General features: G+C 38.0%; 3 protein-coding genes across 6 annotated transcripts; 1 reads left to right on the forward strand and 2 right to left on the reverse strand.

Moving 5' to 3' along the window:
- Nucleotides 1–898: 898 nt before the first annotated feature.
- On the reverse strand, nucleotides 899–12,754 carry pigq (phosphatidylinositol glycan anchor biosynthesis, class Q). 2 transcript variants are annotated; one of them, XM_026359163.2, is made up of 14 exons: nucleotides 12,733–12,754; nucleotides 10,498–10,696; nucleotides 10,071–10,257; nucleotides 9,755–9,960; nucleotides 9,403–9,599; nucleotides 9,067–9,198; nucleotides 8,684–8,804; nucleotides 7,989–8,115; nucleotides 7,693–7,846; nucleotides 4,658–4,769; nucleotides 4,484–4,564; nucleotides 3,927–4,041; nucleotides 3,681–3,742; nucleotides 899–3,299 (listed from the first exon to the last, which is right to left on the reverse strand). In XM_026359163.2, the coding sequence occupies exons 2-14, from the start codon at nucleotides 10,648–10,650 to the stop codon at nucleotides 3,147–3,149; spliced, it is 1,800 nt and encodes a 599-aa protein (XP_026214948.1). In that variant the 5' UTR covers nucleotides 10,651–10,696; nucleotides 12,733–12,754; the 3' UTR covers nucleotides 899–3,146. The 2 variants fall into 2 exon arrangements, with proteins under 2 accessions (XP_026214948.1, XP_026214939.1); XM_026359154.1 differs by lacking the exon at nucleotides 12,733–12,754 and adding an exon at nucleotides 11,910–12,007.
- A 703-nt stretch (nucleotides 12,755–13,457) lies between these two features.
- eef2kmt (eukaryotic elongation factor 2 lysine methyltransferase) lies at nucleotides 13,458–16,734 on the forward strand. 3 transcript variants are annotated; one of them, XM_026361883.1, is made up of 8 exons: nucleotides 13,458–13,596; nucleotides 13,756–13,818; nucleotides 13,947–14,027; nucleotides 14,507–14,608; nucleotides 14,835–14,968; nucleotides 15,085–15,329; nucleotides 16,236–16,385; nucleotides 16,601–16,734. In XM_026361883.1, the coding sequence occupies exons 1-8, from the start codon at nucleotides 13,483–13,485 to the stop codon at nucleotides 16,699–16,701; spliced, it is 990 nt and encodes a 329-aa protein (XP_026217668.1). In that variant the 5' UTR covers nucleotides 13,458–13,482; the 3' UTR covers nucleotides 16,702–16,734. The 3 variants fall into 3 exon arrangements, with proteins under 3 accessions (XP_026217668.1, XP_026217677.1, XP_026217686.1); XM_026361892.1 differs by having other exon boundaries at nucleotides 14,510–14,608; XM_026361901.1 differs by having other exon boundaries at nucleotides 13,472–13,646.
- A 475-nt stretch (nucleotides 16,735–17,209) lies between these two features.
- Nucleotides 17,210–21,657, reverse strand: alg1 (ALG1 chitobiosyldiphosphodolichol beta-mannosyltransferase). The gene is made up of 13 exons (XM_026361869.1): nucleotides 21,356–21,657; nucleotides 20,811–20,888; nucleotides 20,590–20,693; nucleotides 19,823–19,971; nucleotides 19,577–19,666; nucleotides 19,049–19,162; nucleotides 18,800–18,915; nucleotides 18,459–18,497; nucleotides 18,302–18,361; nucleotides 18,063–18,173; nucleotides 17,769–17,883; nucleotides 17,479–17,554; nucleotides 17,210–17,372 (listed from the first exon to the last, which is right to left on the reverse strand). Exons 1-13 carry the CDS (start codon nucleotides 21,648–21,650, stop codon nucleotides 17,241–17,243), a joined length of 1,479 nt encoding a protein of 492 aa, XP_026217654.1. The 5' UTR covers nucleotides 21,651–21,657; the 3' UTR covers nucleotides 17,210–17,240.
- Nucleotides 21,658–22,334: the final 677 nt, after the last annotated feature.

A 22,334-nucleotide genomic window follows, 5' to 3' on the forward strand; every position in this document is an offset into this window, starting at 1 on the left:
TCAGCCGTCAACAACACAGATGGTGTTGTTGGTGTTGGAGAATGTGGACAACAAAGATGATTCGTTTGTCAGTGATCTCTTCCTAACGTGGGTGGATTACAGGCGGACCTGTCCTCAGGTAAAACAAAATGCAAAATGACTAAAGACAGGAGCCAAACATCCAAAAGAGATTCCAAAACTACCACAGAGACACACAACGACAATAAAGAGACAATAGATAGGTACAAAACAAATCCCCCAAATTTTGGGAAATCTCATTTGAGATGGAGTCACCAAGCAGTATTCCATTAAATGAATGGACTGTTTCTTGGTATATACGCTTTATTTTGACCAAACAATGCAGTGGTATACGGTTGAATAAAATGACTGATAAGATGACTGCAAATTATGGATAGGAGAGATGAAAATGTCAGATTCAGTGTAAATAAAAAAAAACATTTGTGTTACTTTAGAAGGAAAAAGATTAAACAATGCACATTAGTTGTGTGTGTGTGTGTGTGTGTGTGTGTGTGAGTGTGAGTGTGTTTGATGCTATCTGTGTCAAATCTGTTTCTGTAACTTCATGACTCACTTCTCCTTTCAGCTTTGCCAGAACAGTCTCCTGAGGATGAACGCCTACACACATAATGAATAAAGATCCAGACTTGTACTGGCAGCATCAGCTTGAATGGGATCATTAAAAATAATGTGATGGGAGCAGGTTATTACATATATATATATAGCCTACTATATACATAGTATCCTAATTTATGCAAAACCTCTTATTCAAAAGCCTGGTGAAAACTCTGCTGAGCTTGCTCTTGAAAATAATTCATCTAATGACTGCATCAAACACAGATATAACATATATATGGTCTGTAGCATTATGGCTTACATCAACCAAAATATTAATCTACTCAAGTAAAAGATAAATTGTCCCTTTGTCCCACATTTGACTATTCATTTTGTGCCTTTTTATTTACATATACAAATATTAAACATTATTATTTAACAATTGATGATGGGTGGGTTATACAAAAGTAGTCTTATTATTAGAATATCGACACAGGTGTGCTGGAGCTAACCAGATTATAAATAGATAATCATATGAAAAGAATAGACATCAGAATACTAAATAAGCGTACATTTTATTAAATTGCATTTTAACATTTAGCACAGGTTAATTAAGGATTAAAACAAAAACAAAAATGTATCAAAAAAAGAATTTTCCAGTTTAACAATCACAAATGACATATTTGCACTAAAGAGGCAAAAGTATGTAAAGAATGTAAAATAAGAGAGCAATCATTCACATTAAAAGGACAGTAGGCAGCTTTTGGGGAATATGAGAAGAATGACTAGTACCAAGTACCTAATGTAGCACAAAGAAACTATAGGGAAATAGTTAGCCTACCTATCTAATATACTTATTGTTTTTTATTTAATAAAAATGGCACGATTAGGTGCATAAATGAAAAAGTGAAAAATGCTGACAAACAGAAGGACGTACCAGCTCTCACGTACGACGTACGGAGGAAATATGGCAACAAAAAAATGAAGGTAAAATAAAACACAAATCATTTCATTTAGACTAAGACTCTTGAAGACTAAAAAACAAAAACAAAGAAACAACAGTCTGTCCAGTTTAAACCAATTGATCAAGGCTCATGCTATGACATTAATATAAAAGGTTAAACTATTTCTCAGTTACAGTGCAGTTGATCCCTAAATACTGTCTTACTCTTGCTTGTTTCTCAATTAGCGTGACAAGCAAACACAAAACGTGTTACCACTTATACTTGTTGTTGCACAACTCTTTCTTAATGTTTAAGAAAATAAGGTCAAGCTGCAAAAGGTTTAAAGCAAGTTCATGTAAGAAATAACTGGGATGGGAGAAACTGTGCGTACAGCAAATAATGACCAGGTTCTTCACCAGTCGAAGTCAAAGTGGCACAGAGAAAAAAAGCTGGTATTGAATATCAGCGTGTATCAGAGTTTGGAAGTGGGCATGTGGGAGATACTGACGTCAACTTGAAGAAGGTTCTATGGCCTGATGAGGTCAGAATTTAACTTTTTGCCATAAGACTAGACTTCATGAAGAGCTGGGATATGCACAGTGTTTCCTTTTTCACCAATTTTCTTTTGTCCATCGTCTGACTTGTGCTTTTCAAAACCTTTTCACAGAGTTGTCTGGAGTGTTTTGTCTTTTGTCATCATGTTGTCGGGACATGATCCACCAGTAACTTGCCTTTTCAGATACAGAAGTATTTAAACTACACTCAATTAGAACACTACACTACACTTTACATGATTAAATCTTGTAAAAAATAAAAAGAATAAACTTCCAAGGGGAGTGAAAAACTGTTTTAGGCATTGTGTGGCAACAGTGATATACTGTCTCTCTGGTCAAACTGGTTTATCGCTAAGAATTAGGATCTGATAGTAAAATGACATTGCTGCAAGAGTGATATTTGATGGCCTGCTAAGACTGGTAGGTAGGACTGGTAAATCATAATCAGTAGTGGCATATGTCAGAAAGTATCAGTTAAAAGTGAGCTCTTCTTCTCTTTATCTTTCTTTATATATTTCGATATTTCTTAACCTAGTGGCAACTAGAGGACAGATTAAGGAGCCATCAGATGTAATAGGAAATATCCCATGATACACATAGCACCTGCATCTTTGAAATCCTTGACATGTTTTATAGTAGAATTCTTTTACTGAGAGCTAAAAGTATCTACAGTATGAATTGCACTACACAGTCTAAATGCCACACGCTTGCTGGTTATTGAAACTGCTGTTAAGTGATTTAATCTTTTTCTCCTTTTGGTCCCTTGGTGTTTTGCACTGTAAAGATACCTGATACAGTCACATACAGTAAAGGGAATGTTTTCATATCAAATAAACAGATGAAAAGATAAAGCAAAAATGTGAGGCTATATTTATCATTCACCTTCAAGCTGAGAAGGAAACATTAAGTGTGGTTAGTCATGTTAAAACACACTCTTGTTGACGTTTCCCATCTAACATAAAAGCAGCTCATGCTGGTTTCACCCTTGCTTCCCATTTCCCCTCCATCTGTCTGTTTTCACCTCATTATTTATTCAGTCTCTTCCCTTTCGTCTGTTCCATCATCTCTCCTTTTTTGTCTCTCTCTGGCTGTTGTCTCAATCAGTCTTGGTGCTTTTGTGTCTCCAGGGGTAAATTAACTCCCCAACAAACAGTTTCTTCATCAGGGCTACCCACGAGTCTTTCGGATAACAGCTGTAAGTTGGGGTACGGTAGGTCTGAACCACTGTGCTGACCTTCAGAGGATTCATCTAAGAAAGAAAGAATAAAACTGCCCATAATAATCACAAAAATAAAATTAAAGATTAAACAACAATTCAGTTGTCAGTTTGTTAGTTGCAGTCATAGTTGTGAAGATAATAAATATTCCACTTGTGTACTGCCACCAGCAACAATAAAAAGACATTTTGCTCAAATCCTTTATGTAAAAGTGACATTTCAACATTCACTGACATGAAAACTTCCCTTAACACTATAATCTAATTTGTGACTTAATTTTTAAAAATACAAACATCAGCCATGCTATACAGTGTTGGTATTTAAAACTAAATACTTTCCTGTATACTATAATTCCCCTTTAATTGTTAATGCACAAATTAAAAAGCACATGCAAGCAAAATGCATCCCCTTACCTCCATCATCAGGTGAAGGGCTGTGCCGGGCTCTTGAGAGAGCACCCTGAACTTTACACCTTCTGTAAAAAAAAAAACACACATCACAGAAAAGGATTTTACTCAACTGTGTACAGACATTTATCCATCCAGAAATTGATACTTAAAACACCTCTGCTTCCCTTTAATACGACATCATTAAGGTTTGCACACAAGACACTTTTTTTTAAGTGAAATAAAAACTCATAGGCGATCCAAGTGATGTACCTGCCAGTCTATAGGGCCGAAAGATACGGAGGCCCACAGCAAAGAGAGGAAAGGAGTTGATAAAGTCCACACTGAGGTGAAGGATGCCCTGGAAAAGTACCACCACCAGCCGCAACTGTGCAGAACAGGAACACACAGGGGTTAAAAACAAATCTTTTGGAGATTATCAGGAATCATATGTTGTATAGGTTTAGCCTTGTTGTTTTGAGCAGTAAAAAGAATGGCCTTCAATAGTCTGTCATTTGGACATATTCCCAGTTTGCATGAGCAGTTTCAAAACAAGACAACATTCATTTCATGACTTACAGTGACGCTACACACAGGATCTATTTTTAACTATCAAACACACCCTGTGTATGTAAAAAAAATGCTGTCTATTATTTAATTACTTGAGTAGATAGTTTAGGGTTCAGGACAATGATAACTAAGACATTCTATTCTAGTCTTAAATTAAAGAAACGTCTGAACTTTTGCTTTCATTATTAAAAGGTTGTAACTGACATAAATTCAAACGGACCAAAGGTGCTTAGAGTATCTGCACATGCCACTCCTCTTACCAGAGTGAAGACCAGGTAGTAGAGAGCTGTGGTGGGCAGCAGGAACAGCAGGATGGTGAACAACAGTGTTCCAATGAAGAGCTGAAGCACAAAACATAGTCACAATAAATTTGTGCAATGATGATGATGATGATGGTGGTGGTGGTGGCGTGCGTGTGTCTGTGTATGTCTTACCTGGTCCAGATCATAGGAGCAGGAGTCTACTCTCTGCCGCAGGACATTCCACTTCTTTCCCCTGAAGAGCCTCCAGAGAGACGAGAGGCCGTAGATCTTCAGACAGTATAGTCTGACAAAGACAGACACAAATTCAAGAAATACCAGCTAAATAACTTGTACTCAAATTCACAGCACGTGTAAACAGACAGAAGAACGAGAAGGGGGAATTAATAGGATTAGTATTAGTAAGGATTTCAGTGGACAGTTTTTTCCGTAAAAAAACAAGGAGGAAATAAGACAAAGAGATAACAGCAAGGAAAGAAAACAAAACTACTCGCATTACATTTTCCTGTGCGTTCCATAGCTATCTCAGTCATCACGTTTGATAGTTGTAATTTCCTCCTATAGTAAAGTGGAAAATACAGTATTTTTGCTACGTCCATTTTGTATCTGTTACCCAGTTGGCAGAATACCCAGATTCCTTAAGCTCTGACAACAACAAATCACTGACAACAAGTGGTTTCATATGGAGCAGGTCTCTTATCTTTGGCAGACTGCCTAAATGGACATAGTGCCCAGATCAGCTGCAAACAATTAACATTAATTCTGTAAAGTTTGTGCCTTAGCAACAAAAAGACTTTAGCTGTAACCTAAAATATATCTGTATCTGTTTTCAGAAACAGTCAGTGAGGCTTTCTAAAACTGATTCAGAAGTACAAGAATGCCTTTCATTCATCTTCCCCAGTGTAGAGCCGGGGTTGTGATCGCAGCAGAAGATACGGATATAATAAGTCACTCTAAAAAAAGGTTCTCACATTGAATTTAAAAACATACACTCCCCCATATCCCCAGAAGCTGTTGGAGCATAAATATGTAACGTGGAAAGTGGGTAATATTTCATTATGCACAGTGGGTAAGGGAGCCAAGCTATCTTTAGAGCAAATGCATAATTTAATCAGTCCTCTCTCCTCCAAAATGCAGGACTATTATCACAATGTTCAGAGTCATCAGACCATGCATCAGACTCAGCACAAATCTGCATCTATTATTCCTACTGGTTTAAACAGAAGTCAGAGGAAAAACAAAGGCGCCATGAGTCATGAGTTAAGAATAATACAAATCAGGATATCACTGGACTGGCATTAGGACACCCTATTACCTATAACAGAACTCTCCAGGGATGAAATATTGCAACTTCGCTTTACATGCCCTGTGACATAATAGAAGATAAAAAGCATGGCATTATGCTGACAACACAATCAAGAGACACTTAAATCTCTTTTTCTCATATTATTTCATGAATCAAAACCCACTTTTTGAGAGTCAGTGCAGAGAGATGCTGACAATGTGGAGTAAGATCTTTAATTTAAGTACCACAAATGTCTCTGCAACATTTCATGACATGTAGAGGAACAGAGCAGGCACTAAGCAAGGCGCACTGAATGAAGAAACAACTATTTTTACAACCATCTCATATAGTTATGTAATGTAAAAACAAAACATCCTGTTCTGCGAGTCAGATTCAGGTGATGGACGTGTTGTTGTACTAGTTATAAATAAAAAGGACAATTAAAACAATGATGGTGTTCTACACTTTCTCTATTACGTCTGAGAAATAAACAACACAGCTACCAGTGTGCATGACCTAAAGTTAACTTGAGTTATGTGGGTGTGGTGGTAGAAAAAAAAGCTCTGTCTGTTGTTGACTCTTTGGCTCATTTCCAAAACCACGTCAGTGAAATGAATTATTGCATCTTCTTAGATTTTCATGGACAGATCAATTAACTCTCTCATTGATTTCTCTCATACTTTAACATTTTAATACACTGAAATGTTATTTGTTGTTTTATTTACATCTGACATGATTAATGTCCTCAATTAATGACAAGACCCAGAAATTAGTTGGTTAGTTTGCTCATCCCTTCGGTTTAGATAAAGACTACCTGCAACAATGCTATAAAATGTATTATGGATGTTCATCTCTTAGAGGACAACTCAGGTTGTTTTAATGACCTGTTGCTCTTTTGTCTAATATTTAAATTAGGCAAAAATGTGCAGGAAAAGTTACAAGATTTTCAGGCATGAAACCCCAGGGGATGATAAATTTCCATTTAGTACCATTACTCTCTTGGTAAAAAGGGAGGCACTGTAACAGGCACTGTAACAGTTCTCATGAGAGACTACACTTACCCTACAGTCCTACGATGACTGTCATGTACAGGTCAATATGGAGCTGTGATTAAAATGTTTTTACTAGAGCAATGGGGAAAGAAAAATATTGGAATACACTGCCCCATGCTGGTCAAAATTAAATGCTAAAATTATAATTTGACTGATGACATTTACACTCTCTAATTTACAGTTACTATAAAACTCTAAAATCTGGTATGTTGATTAGTCAAATAACAGTAAAACAGTATACTACAAAGATTTCTAAGCAGTGCCTATTGTAAACAGTTAGTACTTAATAATGAGTTGGAATACAGCAAATTGTGTTTGGGATCTGTTACTCACAAGAGAATAAAAAAAGTTACATTCACATATTCTGTGAGCAGCCATTCAGACTAAACCCAAACACATGTTCACATGTCAGTATGTCCCTTTTAAACCGAAACAGAGTTCAAACTGTTCCCTGATAAGTGCTCATTATCCACCCTTGGAATGTTTTAAATCAAAATATATACAGTAACAAAATTATCAAAAAAATATATTCAGCATTTAATTTAACACACAGCTGATTATTTATAGATAGAATTAATAGCTGAATTTTCTGAGTGGAAAAGTTAAGTTACACTAATCAACTGCTTTTTGTTTGCTGGTGATATGGGTAAAGACTAGCTCTACTAGACAAAATACTCTATACTACTGTTTATTTGAAATGATATAAAGAGTCGATGAATTCCTCAAAAATGTGTCAGTTTTATAAAGTGGATAAATGTTTAGATTCAGCTTTAAAATCTAGCCATGTCTCTGAAATACAGTGTGATTACCTGACTCAAATGTTCCTAAATTAGTACTAAAATACTCTAATTTCTTCATATATGAGGTCTCACCTGGCTCCGTAGACGTAGAAGCAGTAGATGTGGAAGGTGAACAAGGCCACCATATCAGAGAGTAGTGAAAGGGCAAAGGTCAGGCCAAAGCAGGCGGATAGACCTCCGTACCAGAGAATCCCCTCAATGAATGGAGACATCAGGTGGATGTAACCTGAAAGGAAAGATTATACTTAAAATTAATGATTTTTAAAACACTTAGTTGTTTTTCTTTTTTTACATGAATTTGATCAAATATAAACAGAAAAAAAATCAGCACAACACATTGTTAATATGTGTTTTGTGCTGTTACTCACTGATCCAGAGGTGAATGTGGTAGAGGAAGAAGCGGCCCAGAACTTGGTCCAGTGCCCGGTTCATCTTTAACCCTGCAGGAGCTCCCATCAGCCACTGCAGCAGCTCCTCCAGGTTTTTAGCCACGTGCTACAGAATGAAAACAAATGAGTTTAACATTAGCAAAAACAAAATGTGCTATTGAACTAAATCAACTTGTTTAAAATTTTCATTACAGGTCCTTATCGTTATGTTGCTGCTTAAATGCAGCACTTTGTTCCACATGTTAATTGCTTGTTTTTTTTTGTAATGATGCTGTCCCCACACATACAAGAGGAACATGTATCAGAGGCATAACAAGGTTAAGTGAAGACAGAATTGGATTTACCTGCATTTTATTTTTGTTTTTAAAATATAGAAAATATACTGTAGTGCAGAAAACCAGGTCATACTGTAGGAGTCACATACTTTTACTTGCCACTGTAATGTCTAACCCTAAACTTGTTTTAGATAAAAAAAATGTCTGATGATATTGCAAATATCTTATTATTTTGGGATATGCTATAGAGATAGAGATAATGATATTATATTTCATAACTCATATGAAAATGAGGACTGTCCAAAATCTCCAACTTTCCAAAAATGTCCTCACTCCCAGGGTCTTGGCACAACTGGTACAAACAAATATAGCCATACAGTTAATCCTGTCCACACTTACATCAGCTGCAGGTACCAGTGTGTTGGCTAACATGGTGATGTGGTTGTCTCTGTAGAGCCACGACATGAGCAACATGCCGAGAGCAACGTCCACCAGAAATGACACAAAGATGCTGGCTTTCCTGAAGAAAGAGAGACAGAGAGGGAAACGTACAGGTAAAAAGAAAACATGACAATAAAGAAGTGAACAGTTAGTGTAGTATCAGTTTCAGCTTCAGCACTGCTTCATATCTGCTGACACATGCCGCCAAATGTTACTGATATGTGAAACTAATGAACTCTTGCTAGTTGACATTCTTGTTTGAGAAAAAAAAACACTGCCAATGTGACACACCTTTTATTTATTTATTAACACCCAGGAATACTGAAACCCAACATACTCACCTCATAAAATGCATGTGTCCAACAGCTGTTTTTGGTGAGCTGAGTGTCCTCATGTGTTCAGTTCTGTAGCTGAGCTGGACACATGTGGACAATTTACTGGACAGGAAGCGCAATGGGTAAAGACTGAAGAACCTGGAGATGAAATATAACAATGATAACAATTTTGGGAACGAGTCAATGTGGAGGTTTTGTGATTCTTGGCGTCTGAACATACTAAATGATGGATGACGCACAAATTATTGGCTGTATCCTCATTTTAATTTTTAAAATTCATAATTAAAAAAATAATAAATTAAAGTAACTAATTGTTTCAGATCTAGTTTCCCCTCTCCTTACCGCATGTTACAGATCCATGTCCATATGGAGAGCAGCCAAGTAATGAGTAAGCAGAGTGGTGTAGAGGACTGTTTGAGGAGCTCCACGATGATGCTGGCCTCTCTTCCTTGAGACTGCCAGTGAGTTGACTTGAGCGGCCCATCGTCATATTTGTCCAGGAAGAACAGAGGTTGGCTGCAGGCAACAGTCTGGAACATCTGGGACAGAGGTAAGAAGCAGCATGTAAGGAATAAACAACAAACATGTTTACACTGACTTTCAACGCTCACTTCAGACTGTAAAATGAAGAAGTCAATAAACAGGAAACAAAATAGGAGCTAGAACTTTTTTCGTGTCGCCTTCTGCCTTGTACCTGTCTGAGCTCTGATGGCTCACCAGTTGCTGGGTCAGGATCACCATTTTCAATGGGGTGAAGCTGTGACAGCATCACCTTTCTCTGCTCATAGTGGACAAAGATCACTTTCTCCTCCTCTTCTTCCTCATGTCCAGCTTCACCGTCACTCGTCTTATTGCCCTCTTCTTTCTTCTTTTTTGCCTCCTGTTGAGCTGCTTTTCGTTCTAGTCATGACAAATCATTTTTCAACTTCTTGAATATATGAGTAATAATGGACATTAAACCTGTGTAGTGTTGTTAACTGAAGCAGAAAAGTTAAATCTAAGGGTCTTACTCTGATCCTGGCTGAGGATCTCACAGGTGAAGCCTGTTTTGCCTATCTGGCGCCTGATCTGGAGCCAGCGCTCCTGGGGGAAGATGGTGCTGAGGTCTTTGAGGAAGCTGTCCATGCCCTCCTGACCATCTTTGGGTAAACTCCATGAGCCCAACACTGACAGCTCCACCCCGCTCTGAGTCTTCATCTGGGGGGAAAAAAAAGTCAGATGTTAATCTGAACAAAAGGATTTGTCAATTCTGGCCAGTATCTTTTTGTTGATTGTGAATATGGCTACTTTATGCCTATTTAAAACATTAAAACCATTAAAATGGTTGGAAGAATCTTTGAAGTTTCTGGAAAGAACAGAAAGGATAAAATACAGCAAAACTGAACACTCATTGAGGCCCAGGAGGACCCACAAGGTTGGTCCTGTCGCTGCACTGACCTGCTGGATGTACTCTTTGACTTGTCCGGGGATAAATGGGTAGTGGATGACAGCCAGTACTACGGCAGAGTCATGGCCGCTGATCCAGCGGCCGACTAGCAGCCCGCTGTCGGCCAGATTACAGCATTGTGGGAAGAAGATCTTCATCACCATGGCTTCACTGTGACCCACTATTCAGCTACTGGGCAGCTCTAATAGTCTGAGAGAGATGAGCAAACAAATGACAGAGTAGTAATTCCACAATTTTAAGAGCAGTAAAGGACTTTAAAATACTTTTTCAGGCCACTATCTAAAATTCTGTTTTATTATGATTCTGATGAGGTTATGTTATTGAGTTGTCAATTAAAACAACTCACTTCTTGGAATTAAATAAGAAAATAAAGAGCACTCAAAAGAATATGACAACAAAAGCAAATCAAGAATTGTTTAATTACAGTGAAAAACATAATTTCAAGAGAATCAAATATCACAGAAAATCCCCTATCAAAAGAAGGTTTAGCAATAGATATGTAGGATACTGAAGCACGTGAGAGAGAAGTTGGCATGTCATTGTTCAAGAAATATATTCAATGAAAAAAATTACCCTATAGAAATACAGGGAAAAAAAATATTTATATAAAAATATAAAATAAGTATAAGTAAGTAATATGTGTGGATAACACTTTCAAGTCCCTGCATTTAGCATTTACAGTATATGTATATATACAATTTAAATTGTGTTTTTTTAACATGTATAACCTATAATGTGATAAACACACATATTGCCTTGCATAACTGCTAAATACTTAACTTCTTTAAATGACTAAAGACTATGTAATGAGTTGTATCTGTGAATTTGACACGTTGTTTCCCATAAACCAAACGAAAAACTGCATATTGTAAAAAAAATTATTATAATAAAATACACACACCTGCTGTATGAATTCAAAGACTTTCCTTTTTGATTGCAAAAAGTAATGATGGCAGGGGCAATACTAGGTTTCCCAATGTCTGTATGAAGTTGGGAGGACAGTTAGACGGCTGTCCTCTCTTGTGCCCTTGAAATATTGAGTTTGAAGCCTGTTATTGTGGCAACATCCAAAGCCCGGGGCAGGACTGAGATTGATTTCAGTGACAGTCACGTCATTCAGCGCAAAAAACAAAAGTAGCATAATGCTAGCTAGTTAGCAACAAACAATGCGATGAATTATCAAAAGAACACGAAAAATGTACCAAATATTACATATATTATAACTAGACAGAGAGTTAACATCAGTTCGTTGTCCTCCGTCAACATCATCACTGTCATTTAACTAAAAATGTTCAAAAAGCAAACATAACTAGACGTCTGACACCACGTCATACAGCGGAGAGGTAAAACTGTGTAACCGAGACATAAAGACAAGACACGAGTTTAAAAATACACAACTTACCTTGTTTAACACCAACACAGGCTTTCACCTTCCATTTAAAACTACGGACTGACTGAGCTATGTAAAAACCGCCGCCATACTCTTTGTTGACAGTCCACTGCAATAACTGCTCCGGTGAGAAACACACAATCGTTTGTGTTCCTATAGTAAAAATAGCCCTCCCTTTGAGCTAGGTTTGAAAGTTATCTGATTAAAATAGGAAATTCCACTTTTATGGCCGATTTTGATGTTACTCCTGTTAGTTGTAATCGCTACTCGAATATATATAGGGTAACATTTTAGTGTTCTTTTGGTTTTAATTTAATTCAGGTCACTCACTGTGACCATAGATGTATAAACCGTGTATATATAGACGGCTGTGGACACTCGTGATTGTACTCGGGTGTATGATCATGTTACACGTCCGGTAATATATTTCAGAATAAAGCAATTAATTATTGCGCCTGCACAAAGTGGACAGAGGCTATCATTGCTCAATAAAATTGCTGTTTTTTCCAGGTGTGCATATATGATCCAAACTTAAATCACTTAAATATGTTCTGGTGCTGTACTAAGATGCAGATGAAATAAGTGTTTCTTTATTAAACTTCTATTTTTTTATTCACACACATCACCCTATTTTCCATCTGTGGCTGTGTTGATGCTTTCTAATTCATTTGTTTGTTATTGTTTTGCATTTGATTTTAAAATAAAAAATCTTATAGGTCTGAAAGTAGACCCCTATATGCCTGATGCAGGCCAACACAAGTTCACGAATGATAATATTTCTGATTTTATAAAGAAAAGTGGAAATCATCAAACAAAATTCATATTTGTTACTCACCAGTAAATGCTGGCAGTGTGTGCTGCTGCTGTCAGAGTTGAGGGAGAGTGAGGAGTGGGCGCAACTGTAACCTGCTTATCTCTCCCTGCAGTGACAGAGCAATAAAGAAGCGGGATAGAAACTTCCAACACATAAAAAATAGCAAAGTACATTCTGCTGGTCTTTGACACATCACATCTGCACTTACTGGCATTATATACAGTATATTCTTATATCTACAGTAGCTTCTATCTTTATAGTGTATAGTGTATAGAATACTTCTTAATTTTCACATTAAGAAAAAACAATTAATTGTTAATTATGTGCACTTTTTCATCTCTACAAAGAGATCTGATTAGATATTAAACATTTTGATGCACTAGTTATTTTATTACTCTGTGTCTGACAAAGTGTGTCAACATCATGACATCAATATAGATGTTTAAATGCAAATCTACAGTATATTTGTTGGTTTTACTTTTCTATAGAGTAAAAATTATAAACTAATCATAATTGTTAATGTGTTAATTTACAGTTTCCTGTACTTTTAATTTCATATCTTGCTTTGCCATTTTTTAAAAAACACTCATAGAGGTAGATTCTTTTCATTTAATTGTGCTTGTTTACTTCATATATTTAATACAGAGGTATTAATTTTATAATTTGCGTTGTTTGGCAAACACATTTGAAAAACTACATTACCCAGTAGCTTTAGAGAGAGTGGCTCGCGGTAGATTATGGGTAAGCAGGAAGTAAACAAACACGTTGATAATGGAGCGTTTCGAGCCGGTTTTGGACGAGAGTAAAATAAAAAAGGCGGAAATTTTAAGAATCTTTCAGGTTTCATTTTTTGCTATGAATCGTTTGGCTTCATTTCCCTGGACTGTGAGTGTAAAATCATGCATGAAAGTCAAACTCCATTCCCAAATGTGCACGTACGTGCTACTAAACTCGGGAGAAAACGTGTTCACTGACAAAATTTGAATATGAAAATAAAATGTTTTATTTCTACGTCAAGCTTGACACATCATTTCTACCTCTCAGTTTCTAGAAGAAGACATTCAAAACAACAAATCATCCGAATTAATTTTAGACGTCTTGAAACAGGTAAGAGTTCCTGCACTCAAATCTTTTTAATGTTGTGATCCTAAAACAGTCCTCAGGTTCATACTGACACTCTTACTTACTCTGTCAGTATGAAACTAAGAGTAAATCTTTTTTTATGTTGTTTTCAGACGTGTCTTCACTCTCTGTGCAGAACATTTCCACCATCACTCAGATACAGGAGACTGTTCCTCTCTGAGCTCATCAGACGGGTTGGTGCTCTGTCAGTCTGTCTCTGAACTATAGACATGTATGATATGAAATTTTCTAGAACAAGATTTGAAAAATAGTTCACCTAACGATGTTAACCTTAATCTCAAAGTAACAAGGTGAAGGGCTACAAATAGTCATTATTTTCATTACTGCATAATCAATTTATTATTTATGATGCTCAAGGTGACATCTATTCATGTGTTGATTTGTCCAACTAGCCATCTAAAACCCCAAGATGTTCATCTTAAAATGATCTACTACAGAGAAACCAGCTGAAAGAAATGAAACATTTAGGCACTTTTGCTTGAAAAATGACTTAAACAATCAATCAAACATTAAAATGATGATCACTTTTTTTAAACAAATTGATTAATTGATCTTCGATTGATTCATTTCCAGCCATAACGTTAAGGTTGAATCAATTTAAATCTAGGTTTCTGTGTGTGCCATGAACAAGAAATGTTGCTTTTCTCCTCAGCAGGAGGCTGCAGACTGTGAACCTCTGGATGAGCTGTATGATGCTTTGGCTGAGGTGGTGGGAGCTGAAGAGACAGCTGAGTGCTACAAGAGTTACTTACTGGTACTAAACACACACCGCTCACTGAATTACAACCAGGCTCTTTGTATGTTTTCTCTTAAAGAAAGAGCCGTCTGAATGTGGTGAAGTACAAACTGTGTGTATTGAGTATTGAACATAGACCTTAACCCCAGGTCACCCTTCTCGCTGTTTCTAATGCCAGAAATAACAAAACGCATGCTTCTTCTCAGTAATAATAATAATAATAATAATGGTTTGTGTGTTGCAGCCTTGTGGTGATGCTATTAGTCTGCTGGAAAATGTGGCGTTGATCTCAGAAGGAACCACTGGCCTGGTGACCTGGGAGGCTGCACTCTACATGGCAGAGTGGGCTCTGGACCACCAGCAGGTCTTCACAGGCAGGTATCCAACATTTAACACTACAACAAGAACAAGTAATAGAAAACTTTCTTTTTTTTTTAACAAATAAAAAAATATATTTTTTATTGAACTGACAAAGTTTTTACATTTTTCTGCAGGACAGTTCTGGAGCTCGGCAGCGGTGTGGGGTTGACTGGTATCGCCATCTGCCGCTCCTGTAGTCCGAAGAGATTCGTGTTCACCGACTGTCACCCCACAGTCCTGCAGAAGCTAAGAGACAACATCCAGCAGAACGGTCTCACTGAGCGGTTGTCACCTGCAGTCAGTGTGGAGGAGCTGGACTGGACGACAGTGACAGAAGAACAGATAAAGCTAATGGAGGCCGACACAGTCATCGCTGCAGGTCAGAGTTCGGTCTTATTCTCAACCATAAAGGAAACAAACTCTCTGGTTGTTTCCTGAGATGTAAGTCCTCATTCTTCTGGTAACAAAGCTCTCTGGTTTCTGCTGACTCCAAGCTCAGCACTCTCAAGACAGTTTCTGGCAGTCAGCAGCACAATTCTCTATTTCAAAGTTCACCAAACTTTGTTCCAGTTATCGGTAAAACAGATTAAATTGGCACCTTGAATAAAAATATTTTCCATAATAACATGAAAAAAATCTTTGTTTAAATGATCTTAAAGGTTTCTTATGAGATGAGAAATTAGGTTGGAACAGTACTGTAGCTACAGTAAATTTGCTCTTTTTTCAACCTTTTGGACAACCAGGATAAATTACAGCTTGTACAGTGCTACCTGGGTCTGCCATGTTAAATACACCTGAAAGATGAAAACATTGCAGTGCGTTTACGTGCATCTAAATAGCCAAGTTACAGTTGCTGGATACATTTAGTGCGTCTTTCACTAAATTCACAGGAGAAGCCCATGTTTACTGTAATCGTTGTGTAATAGTTAGTAGTTTATTATGTCAAATCAGAGAACGAGTCATCATGAAATGAATTAGTCTGATCCTGTTGTTTTAGCTGACCGATGATGTCACACATAAGGTAGTTTATGTGACTGTTTTGGTGCTTGGTGTGTGACCTCAAAGATGATGTCACTTGTTGAAAAACTGGGAGATTAAAAATAAACCTTGATGCACCAAGATCAAATGAGCTGAGGTTGACTAGGATCCAAATCCACAATTCCCACCACCCATCTCTGAGTGTAACTTTAAAACTGAGACAGTGCTCCACAGAAATTATACAGACGATCACCTGCCTATTTCAGCAGTGATAAAACCCAAAAGATGTTTCTCATCTGTGTTGCAGATGTGGTGTATGACCCCGAAATCATAGAAATCCTTGTGAAGCTGCTGTCCAGGATCCTGAAGTGTTGGTCTGCTGAACGACTCCCCGAGATCCTCATCTGCTCCACCATAAGAAACCCAGAGACTTACAGCAGCTTTAAACAGCAGCTTGGTAAGACGCCACAAAGACACAAGTGAGGCATATGCCTAGAAATAAAAACTAATCTGAAGCTTGGTCTCATCACCTTCACGTTTTTACCCATTTATAAAAAATCTGTGTGTATACATGGCTTTTATAATTTTCTCTTTGCATGGTCTTCTACTAAATAAAGTGTTGGTCTTTTCTAGCTGAACTGAAAGAACTCACTCGCTGTTTTGTTTTGACAGAAAAGGCAGGAGTCAGCCATCACGTGATCACAGAACCCATCCGCCACTTGTTTCCCTACAACAGAGTCTCCTCCATAGAAATGATTAAGCTGTACAGATGACACAGAGGTAGCACAATAAAAGGTTTTATTTACAAATGTACATCCTATCAAAATTTTCTTTGTACATTCAAGTGCTCTGATGTAGAAAAAAGCCACTGGAATGAATCGTATTGTACAAGTGGACTGTCCACAGCTTTTATCTCTGTTTGGTGGTGCTGCAACTCTGTTAGTAAAAGTTTAGTAGACTCAAATTAACAGAGTGATGCTGAGCTACCTTCAAGAATTCTGAATTCCCAGACATTTCCACTCTTTGGATTATCCAGACTTTTATCATCCCGTCTGCGCTGAGATAATCGTTTACTTTAAAACAAAAAAAAACATGGAACCTACTGTCTTTTCATCCCAAATATTCATAAACACATCTTCTCTGCCTTTGTCCCCGTTAAGACTGTAACATAATGTTGTTTATATTGACAATGTAAGCAACATTTTTGACGCAAAGCAAATGTTTGTGTCAAAAAAGAAACATGATCAGTTTTTGAGGTATTTATTTTGATATAAATCTTAAAAATCCCACATTAGTGTGATTAGTGCTTTTATCATGGAGCAGTGATCAGAGGCAGGACGTTCTGGTCCCAGTTGTCGCTCCAGCGCTCTCCTCTGTTGGTTCGAAGGTTTCTCCTGAACAGACCCAGTGTGCCGTCTGAATTTGGAAACTGTGACAGGAGAGCCTGAATACACAAAGACAACAATCAGAATCATTCATTTAACAAAAACGAGGTGTGAAGATGAGAGAGAGGCTACAGAAACCAACATATTTAGGCTTCTGTTTCTCACCTTGAGCTGCTCAGCGAGTTCCTGAGAATCTCTGAAGATCAGCCCGTTCTCCTCATGTTTCACTAGCTCCTGTAAACTGAGGAAAAAAACTGCTGTTAGCTCAGACACACATATCAAACTTTTCTTGCAAGTTTACCTTTACACAAGATTAGACTTAAGTAGGAGTGGGACCATTAAATCTTAGGTAGTTAGGAAATTTAAAGATCTGAATACTGTATACGCTGAAGAGAAGAAAGGTGTATTTGTGTATCTGAGTGTGGAAAATTTAAACCAGACGATTCGGTGCTCACCAGCTGAATTGGATGGCACAGACGGGCAGGCAGCAGCCAAACATGTCCACCACCTTCATGGGCAGATCCAGACCGCTGGACGACTTGTGGAGACAAACACCCAGATCTGCTGACCCTGAAACATGAAGTGACTAAAAAGTTGTGGCTGGTGCTTCAAATATTTTTTTCATGGGAACTGACCCAAACCAGCATCATACCCTTTTCTAATACAGACTAGATGATAATGACTGACGGACTAATTATATGCACACAGATGACAGTAAATACAGTGGACAATGTTAATATCGCCCTTACCTAATAAAACAGGATAGTCTTCTGCCTCCAGCCAGGGAGTGCAGATCTTCACATGTTCTAAATGTAAACAGTCAATGAGCTTCCTGTAGTGTTCTTTCTGAGGACCTTTACCTACACACACACCAAAAACACAAACACAAACACACACACACACACACACACACACACAAATGAAACCAACAATTAAAACCAGTTTGTTCTGAGAACTTTGGACAGGCAGCGGGGCAGCAGGAGAGTACCTGTTATGACACAGACTAAAGACGGTAATGAAGCTCCTCCTTTGATGAAACCTTCGTACTCTGTTGAAAGAAACCATGTAAATTAACTTAATAGTCATATATTTTAGACTCTGTATGTAACAGACAGTAAATAGAAACGTTATAACACTGGTAATACCTTCCAGAGCCTTCAATAAAATGGAGAAATCTTCATCCTCTGTGGAGAGAAAGTAAATGTGTTTGATTATAAACAGCTGGATTCATTTAAAGCCACTCTTTTTAGAATGTGAAATGTGGACTTTAGAAACAACAAGAAAATTATGGTTGGACAGCTTCTAGTGTGGCACTACTATGGTCTCTCTCAGGAGGAACCAGGAATCGAACTACCAACCCTGGGGTTGGTAGATAGTAGTAGTTATCAAGGCTCCCTATATGCTGTGTGGGGACAGTCTGTTACAGTCTCTACCTTTACTGGAGCATTAATACAAAACGATAACAAAAACCATCTCTTCCTCCGACCTGTCCAGCTGGTGCTGCTGATCAGCAGCACTGGTCGCTCTGCCCTCAGGGTCACTCTGTCATCAGCAAGGTTACGAACTGAGAACATTGTTCTCTCCACCTTGACATCCTGAGACCTGGAGAAACACACGGGTCACTCAAGGCAGCACGTATACTTCAGGGTGAAGCAGTGCTCTACTACAAATAACTGAAAATATTACTTATGAATAGGATTTGGTTTTGAGGTTTTGCTTTCCTCTAACCACTTACCCACTGTACTGAAACTCTGGATAAGTCTTGGCTAATCGCATGAAGAGCTGGTGTTGCAGCGTCAGTGGAGCTTCTCTGAAGATGGAGGCCGGTCTGTCATACAGCGTTGTCGCTCTGCAAAGATTAAAATTCTTAATAATGTTACCACAGATCTGTGCTTTCCTTCATGATATCTATGATGTACTGGCTGAGAACTACTGTAATGTACTATTATCTCATGCATAATTCAAGCAGGGGACATTTTGAAAGCATTTATCTTCTAGCTCTTGATTTTACTCTAAAGTTTGTTCATTTTTGTGCTGTTAGAGTCTGAGTCCAGTATGGTTCACTCTCCCTGTTCATTGCATTGACCCAAAAGTAGAAGAAGCAACTGCTGTGAAATTTGTTTTGGATATTTATTGCTATACACCCACTAATTTGATATTGCTATCACTCAAAGTAGTGAATGCTACTGTAACTTGGGAATTTGGCTTCACATGGATACTGTAACATGACTACATGACACAATCAATGCAAAATAAATCCTACTTGATGCCCCAGTTTTTCTGCAAGTCGTCCTTCATTGCCTTTGTAACACACAGGTTATGAGTTGCCAGAGGGCCAAAGAGGTGTTCATACCTGGAAGACGACAGGAATAAAAACAAAATGTCGTAATCAGAAATGAGCCAAACAAAATATTAGACACTACAAAACAATGCTGATGTTTGTGTCCTGATGTCCTACACATTCAGTTAACTGCAACTGTAAAACTCACGGTACTGCAGTAGTACTGACCACTTTGCCAAGCGGACCACCGGATGTCTCTGGCCGTGGCTCAGGGCCATAATGGTGTAGCCATAGTTGTGCCAGTCGATAATGAATCTGCTGCCACGCAGGACGCACACCAACCAGGCCACGGCCATACTGGGTAAACCAGGGGGATTCTGGGATACAAACACGGACATTGGCAGTGAGAGACAGAGGTACATTAAATTTGATTAAATGTGAATTAAATAAACTACAATTACTCTACGTATGTGACACCAAAAAAAAAGTCCCTGCTGTAGTCTCTGTTATAACAGATGTAGATTTTAAAATAGGTATGCATTTAGTTCTACTCATAGTTATTTTGAATTATATATTATACGAGTGATCTGAACCAAGCCTCTATTCATTATCACAATGGCTTTTCTTGTTAAGAGCTGTTGAGGGGCTGGAGCCAGTCCTAGCTGTCACTGGGAGAGAGCTGAACACACCCTGGACAGGTCGCCAGTCTATCACAGGGCTGACATATAGAGACAGACGATCATTCAGTCACATTCACACCTATGGGCGAATTAAAGTGACCGATTAACCTAACTCCATACGTTTGGACTAAGGAAGCTCCAGCGCTGGAAGAAAACCCATGCAGACATGGGGAGAACATACAAGCTCCTCATAGAAAGGCACCCAGCTGACTCGTACATCCATGTCGTTCTCGCTGTGAGGCGAAAATGCAAACCACCACAGTACGTCACAATGTTTGATATCTTCTTTAATCCTCATATCAGCATTAAACTAACCTGCATCAGGATATGAGACTGTAGCTCCATCCTCAGCAGCACATGAAGGAGCTGCAGAAACTGAACAATCACCTTTGTCACATATGTGAGAATTTTTGGTCCCACTGGAAAAGCAACAGAGCAATTTGAGTGATCTATGTCATATACCATTTCTCTGGGATTTAAAAAAAAAACTACCACAATACAAAGTGTCAAAGATAAAATAACATGCTTCCAGTTACCTCGAACACCTTTGACCTCTGCTATCGGAACTATCTTGATTTTCTCCTGTCTTAGGACGTCTTGATGAGGTTTAGTGTCTAAAATGGAAAACAAACAAACAAAAAAATTGGATAATAATCCTACATAACATTATTTTACAAGTAATGTATGATTGTGTCTAGTATGAGACATTTCCAGTTTGTGTGTGTGTGTGTGTGTGTCATTTAAAAATCTTTTCTGACCACCACAGCTCCATCAGATCATTTGACTGTAGTTAGTATATGGACATGGTTTAATGACTGAAGTGCCCTTGAGCAAAAAACACAATTGATCCAGATGTGGGCATGCTTCTCCTAAAAGGAATATACATCTTTAGTTCGAGTACATAAAGTTTTTAAACGTCTTTGTGTCTGATTTAGCCAGTAACTAGTAATTACACTTATATTGTGAACACTGTACTCAAGTTAAAAAAGCAGACAGACAATCTGATATAAGAGGAAACTATGAATAAGTATTGAATAAATAAATGACAGTGTGTAACTCTGTTGTTGTGCAGTAATTTTACCTAAAAACCCGACAAATGTAACATTATATCCGTGTTTGCTGAGGGACAACGCGTGATACTGCATTCGAGGACTGCGACCGATGTCCCCTAACACCAGCACACAGACCCGGCGCCCAGTCCCATCGTCCCGCTGCCGTAGCCTCCACAACAACAACGACGACACCAACACGATTAGTCCAGTCACACACGCCACCGGACATGTGATGTCTGAGCCTGTTAGATATAACAGCGACGAAAGACAAGTAGTCAGCGTAACAAGTATCCAAAGAACGGTTCCTGCTCCGGGCGTCGCCATGTTTGTTTGTGATGACGTGGCTGCGTATTGGGGGAGGAGCTTCGGATTTAAAGGGGCCGCAGCAGAGTCCATCCAGCTTGAATTAATGTCAACAAACTGATTAATAATCTTTAGATTAGATAATTGATGGAATGATGGAAAATATTAAAGTATTAAAAACTACTACTGATTATACTACTGCAGCACACCAGTATGCAACAATACACAAATACTCTGTAGTCTAAGCTCAGAATTGAAAGTATACCTAAAGTAAAATGAGTGAATGTATTTGACCCCTGTGACATTATTAGATTATTAACTGATTTATCAAAGTGCTACACAGCATTTGAATTTTGTAGCTGTTTTGTAGGTCCAGCCAGTTTTAATTCCTAAATTTAACCTAGACCGTGGACCAGTTTCAGAGGGGCACAGGATGAACGAGAGATGTCCTAACATGATTATTGGGAGGAAAAAGAAGAATAAAGGTTTGATTTGAAATCGTTTTTTAAATAAAAAAAAAAACACCTGTAAACTGTAACTATTACAGCTATTTAGATGGATAGATAGATCTACTGAAGTCTAGAGAGCGAACTGTTGCAGGCCCCTTTTCACTGCATTGTTTTATTAGAGTCTTAGTGTCACATACGTGTAGTGGAGTAAAATGTATGCCACAGTATTTCCCTCTGTGTAAAGGTGTAAGCATAA

Source organism: Anabas testudineus, chromosome 8 (assembly GCF_900324465.2).
Source record: "Anabas testudineus chromosome 8, fAnaTes1.2, whole genome shotgun sequence".
Taxonomy (NCBI): Eukaryota; Metazoa; Chordata; class Actinopteri; order Anabantiformes; family Anabantidae; genus Anabas; species Anabas testudineus.

What these genes read in the sequence shown, in the direction of transcription:
- pigq (XM_026359163.2), bottom strand. Translation starts at nt 10,650, where the DNA reads ATGGTGATGAAGATCTTCTTCCCACAATGCTGTAATCTGGCCGACAGC. An exon ending in AGCCATCAGAGCTCAGACAG is followed by an intron (nt 9,600 to 9,754) that starts GTACAAGGCAGA and finishes CCTCTGTCCCAG; the next exon opens with ATGTTCCAGACTGTTGCCTG. An exon ending in TCGGCCCTATAGACTGGCAG is followed by an intron (nt 3,743 to 3,926) that starts GTACATCACTTG and finishes TTTTTTTTACAG; the next exon opens with AAGGTGTAAAGTTCAGGGTG.
- eef2kmt (XM_026361883.1), top strand. Translation starts at nt 13,483, where the DNA reads ATGGAGCGTTTCGAGCCGGTTTTGGACGAGAGTAAAATAAAAAAGGCG. An exon ending in TCTCTGAGCTCATCAGACGG is followed by an intron (nt 14,028 to 14,506) that starts GTTGGTGCTCTG and finishes TTTTCTCCTCAG; the next exon opens with CAGGAGGCTGCAGACTGTGA. An exon ending in CAGCAGGTCTTCACAGGCAG is followed by an intron (nt 14,969 to 15,084) that starts GTATCCAACATT and finishes ATTTTTCTGCAG; the next exon opens with GACAGTTCTGGAGCTCGGCA.
- alg1 (XM_026361869.1), bottom strand. Translation starts at nt 21,650, where the DNA reads ATGGCGACGCCCGGAGCAGGAACCGTTCTTTGGATACTTGTTACGCTG. An exon ending in TTTAGTCTGTGTCATAACAG is followed by an intron (nt 18,174 to 18,301) that starts GTACTCTCCTGC and finishes GTGTGTGTGTAG; the next exon opens with GTAAAGGTCCTCAGAAAGAA. An exon ending in AACTCGCTGAGCAGCTCAAG is followed by an intron (nt 17,373 to 17,478) that starts GTGAGAAACAGA and finishes TTGTGTATTCAG; the next exon opens with GCTCTCCTGTCACAGTTTCC.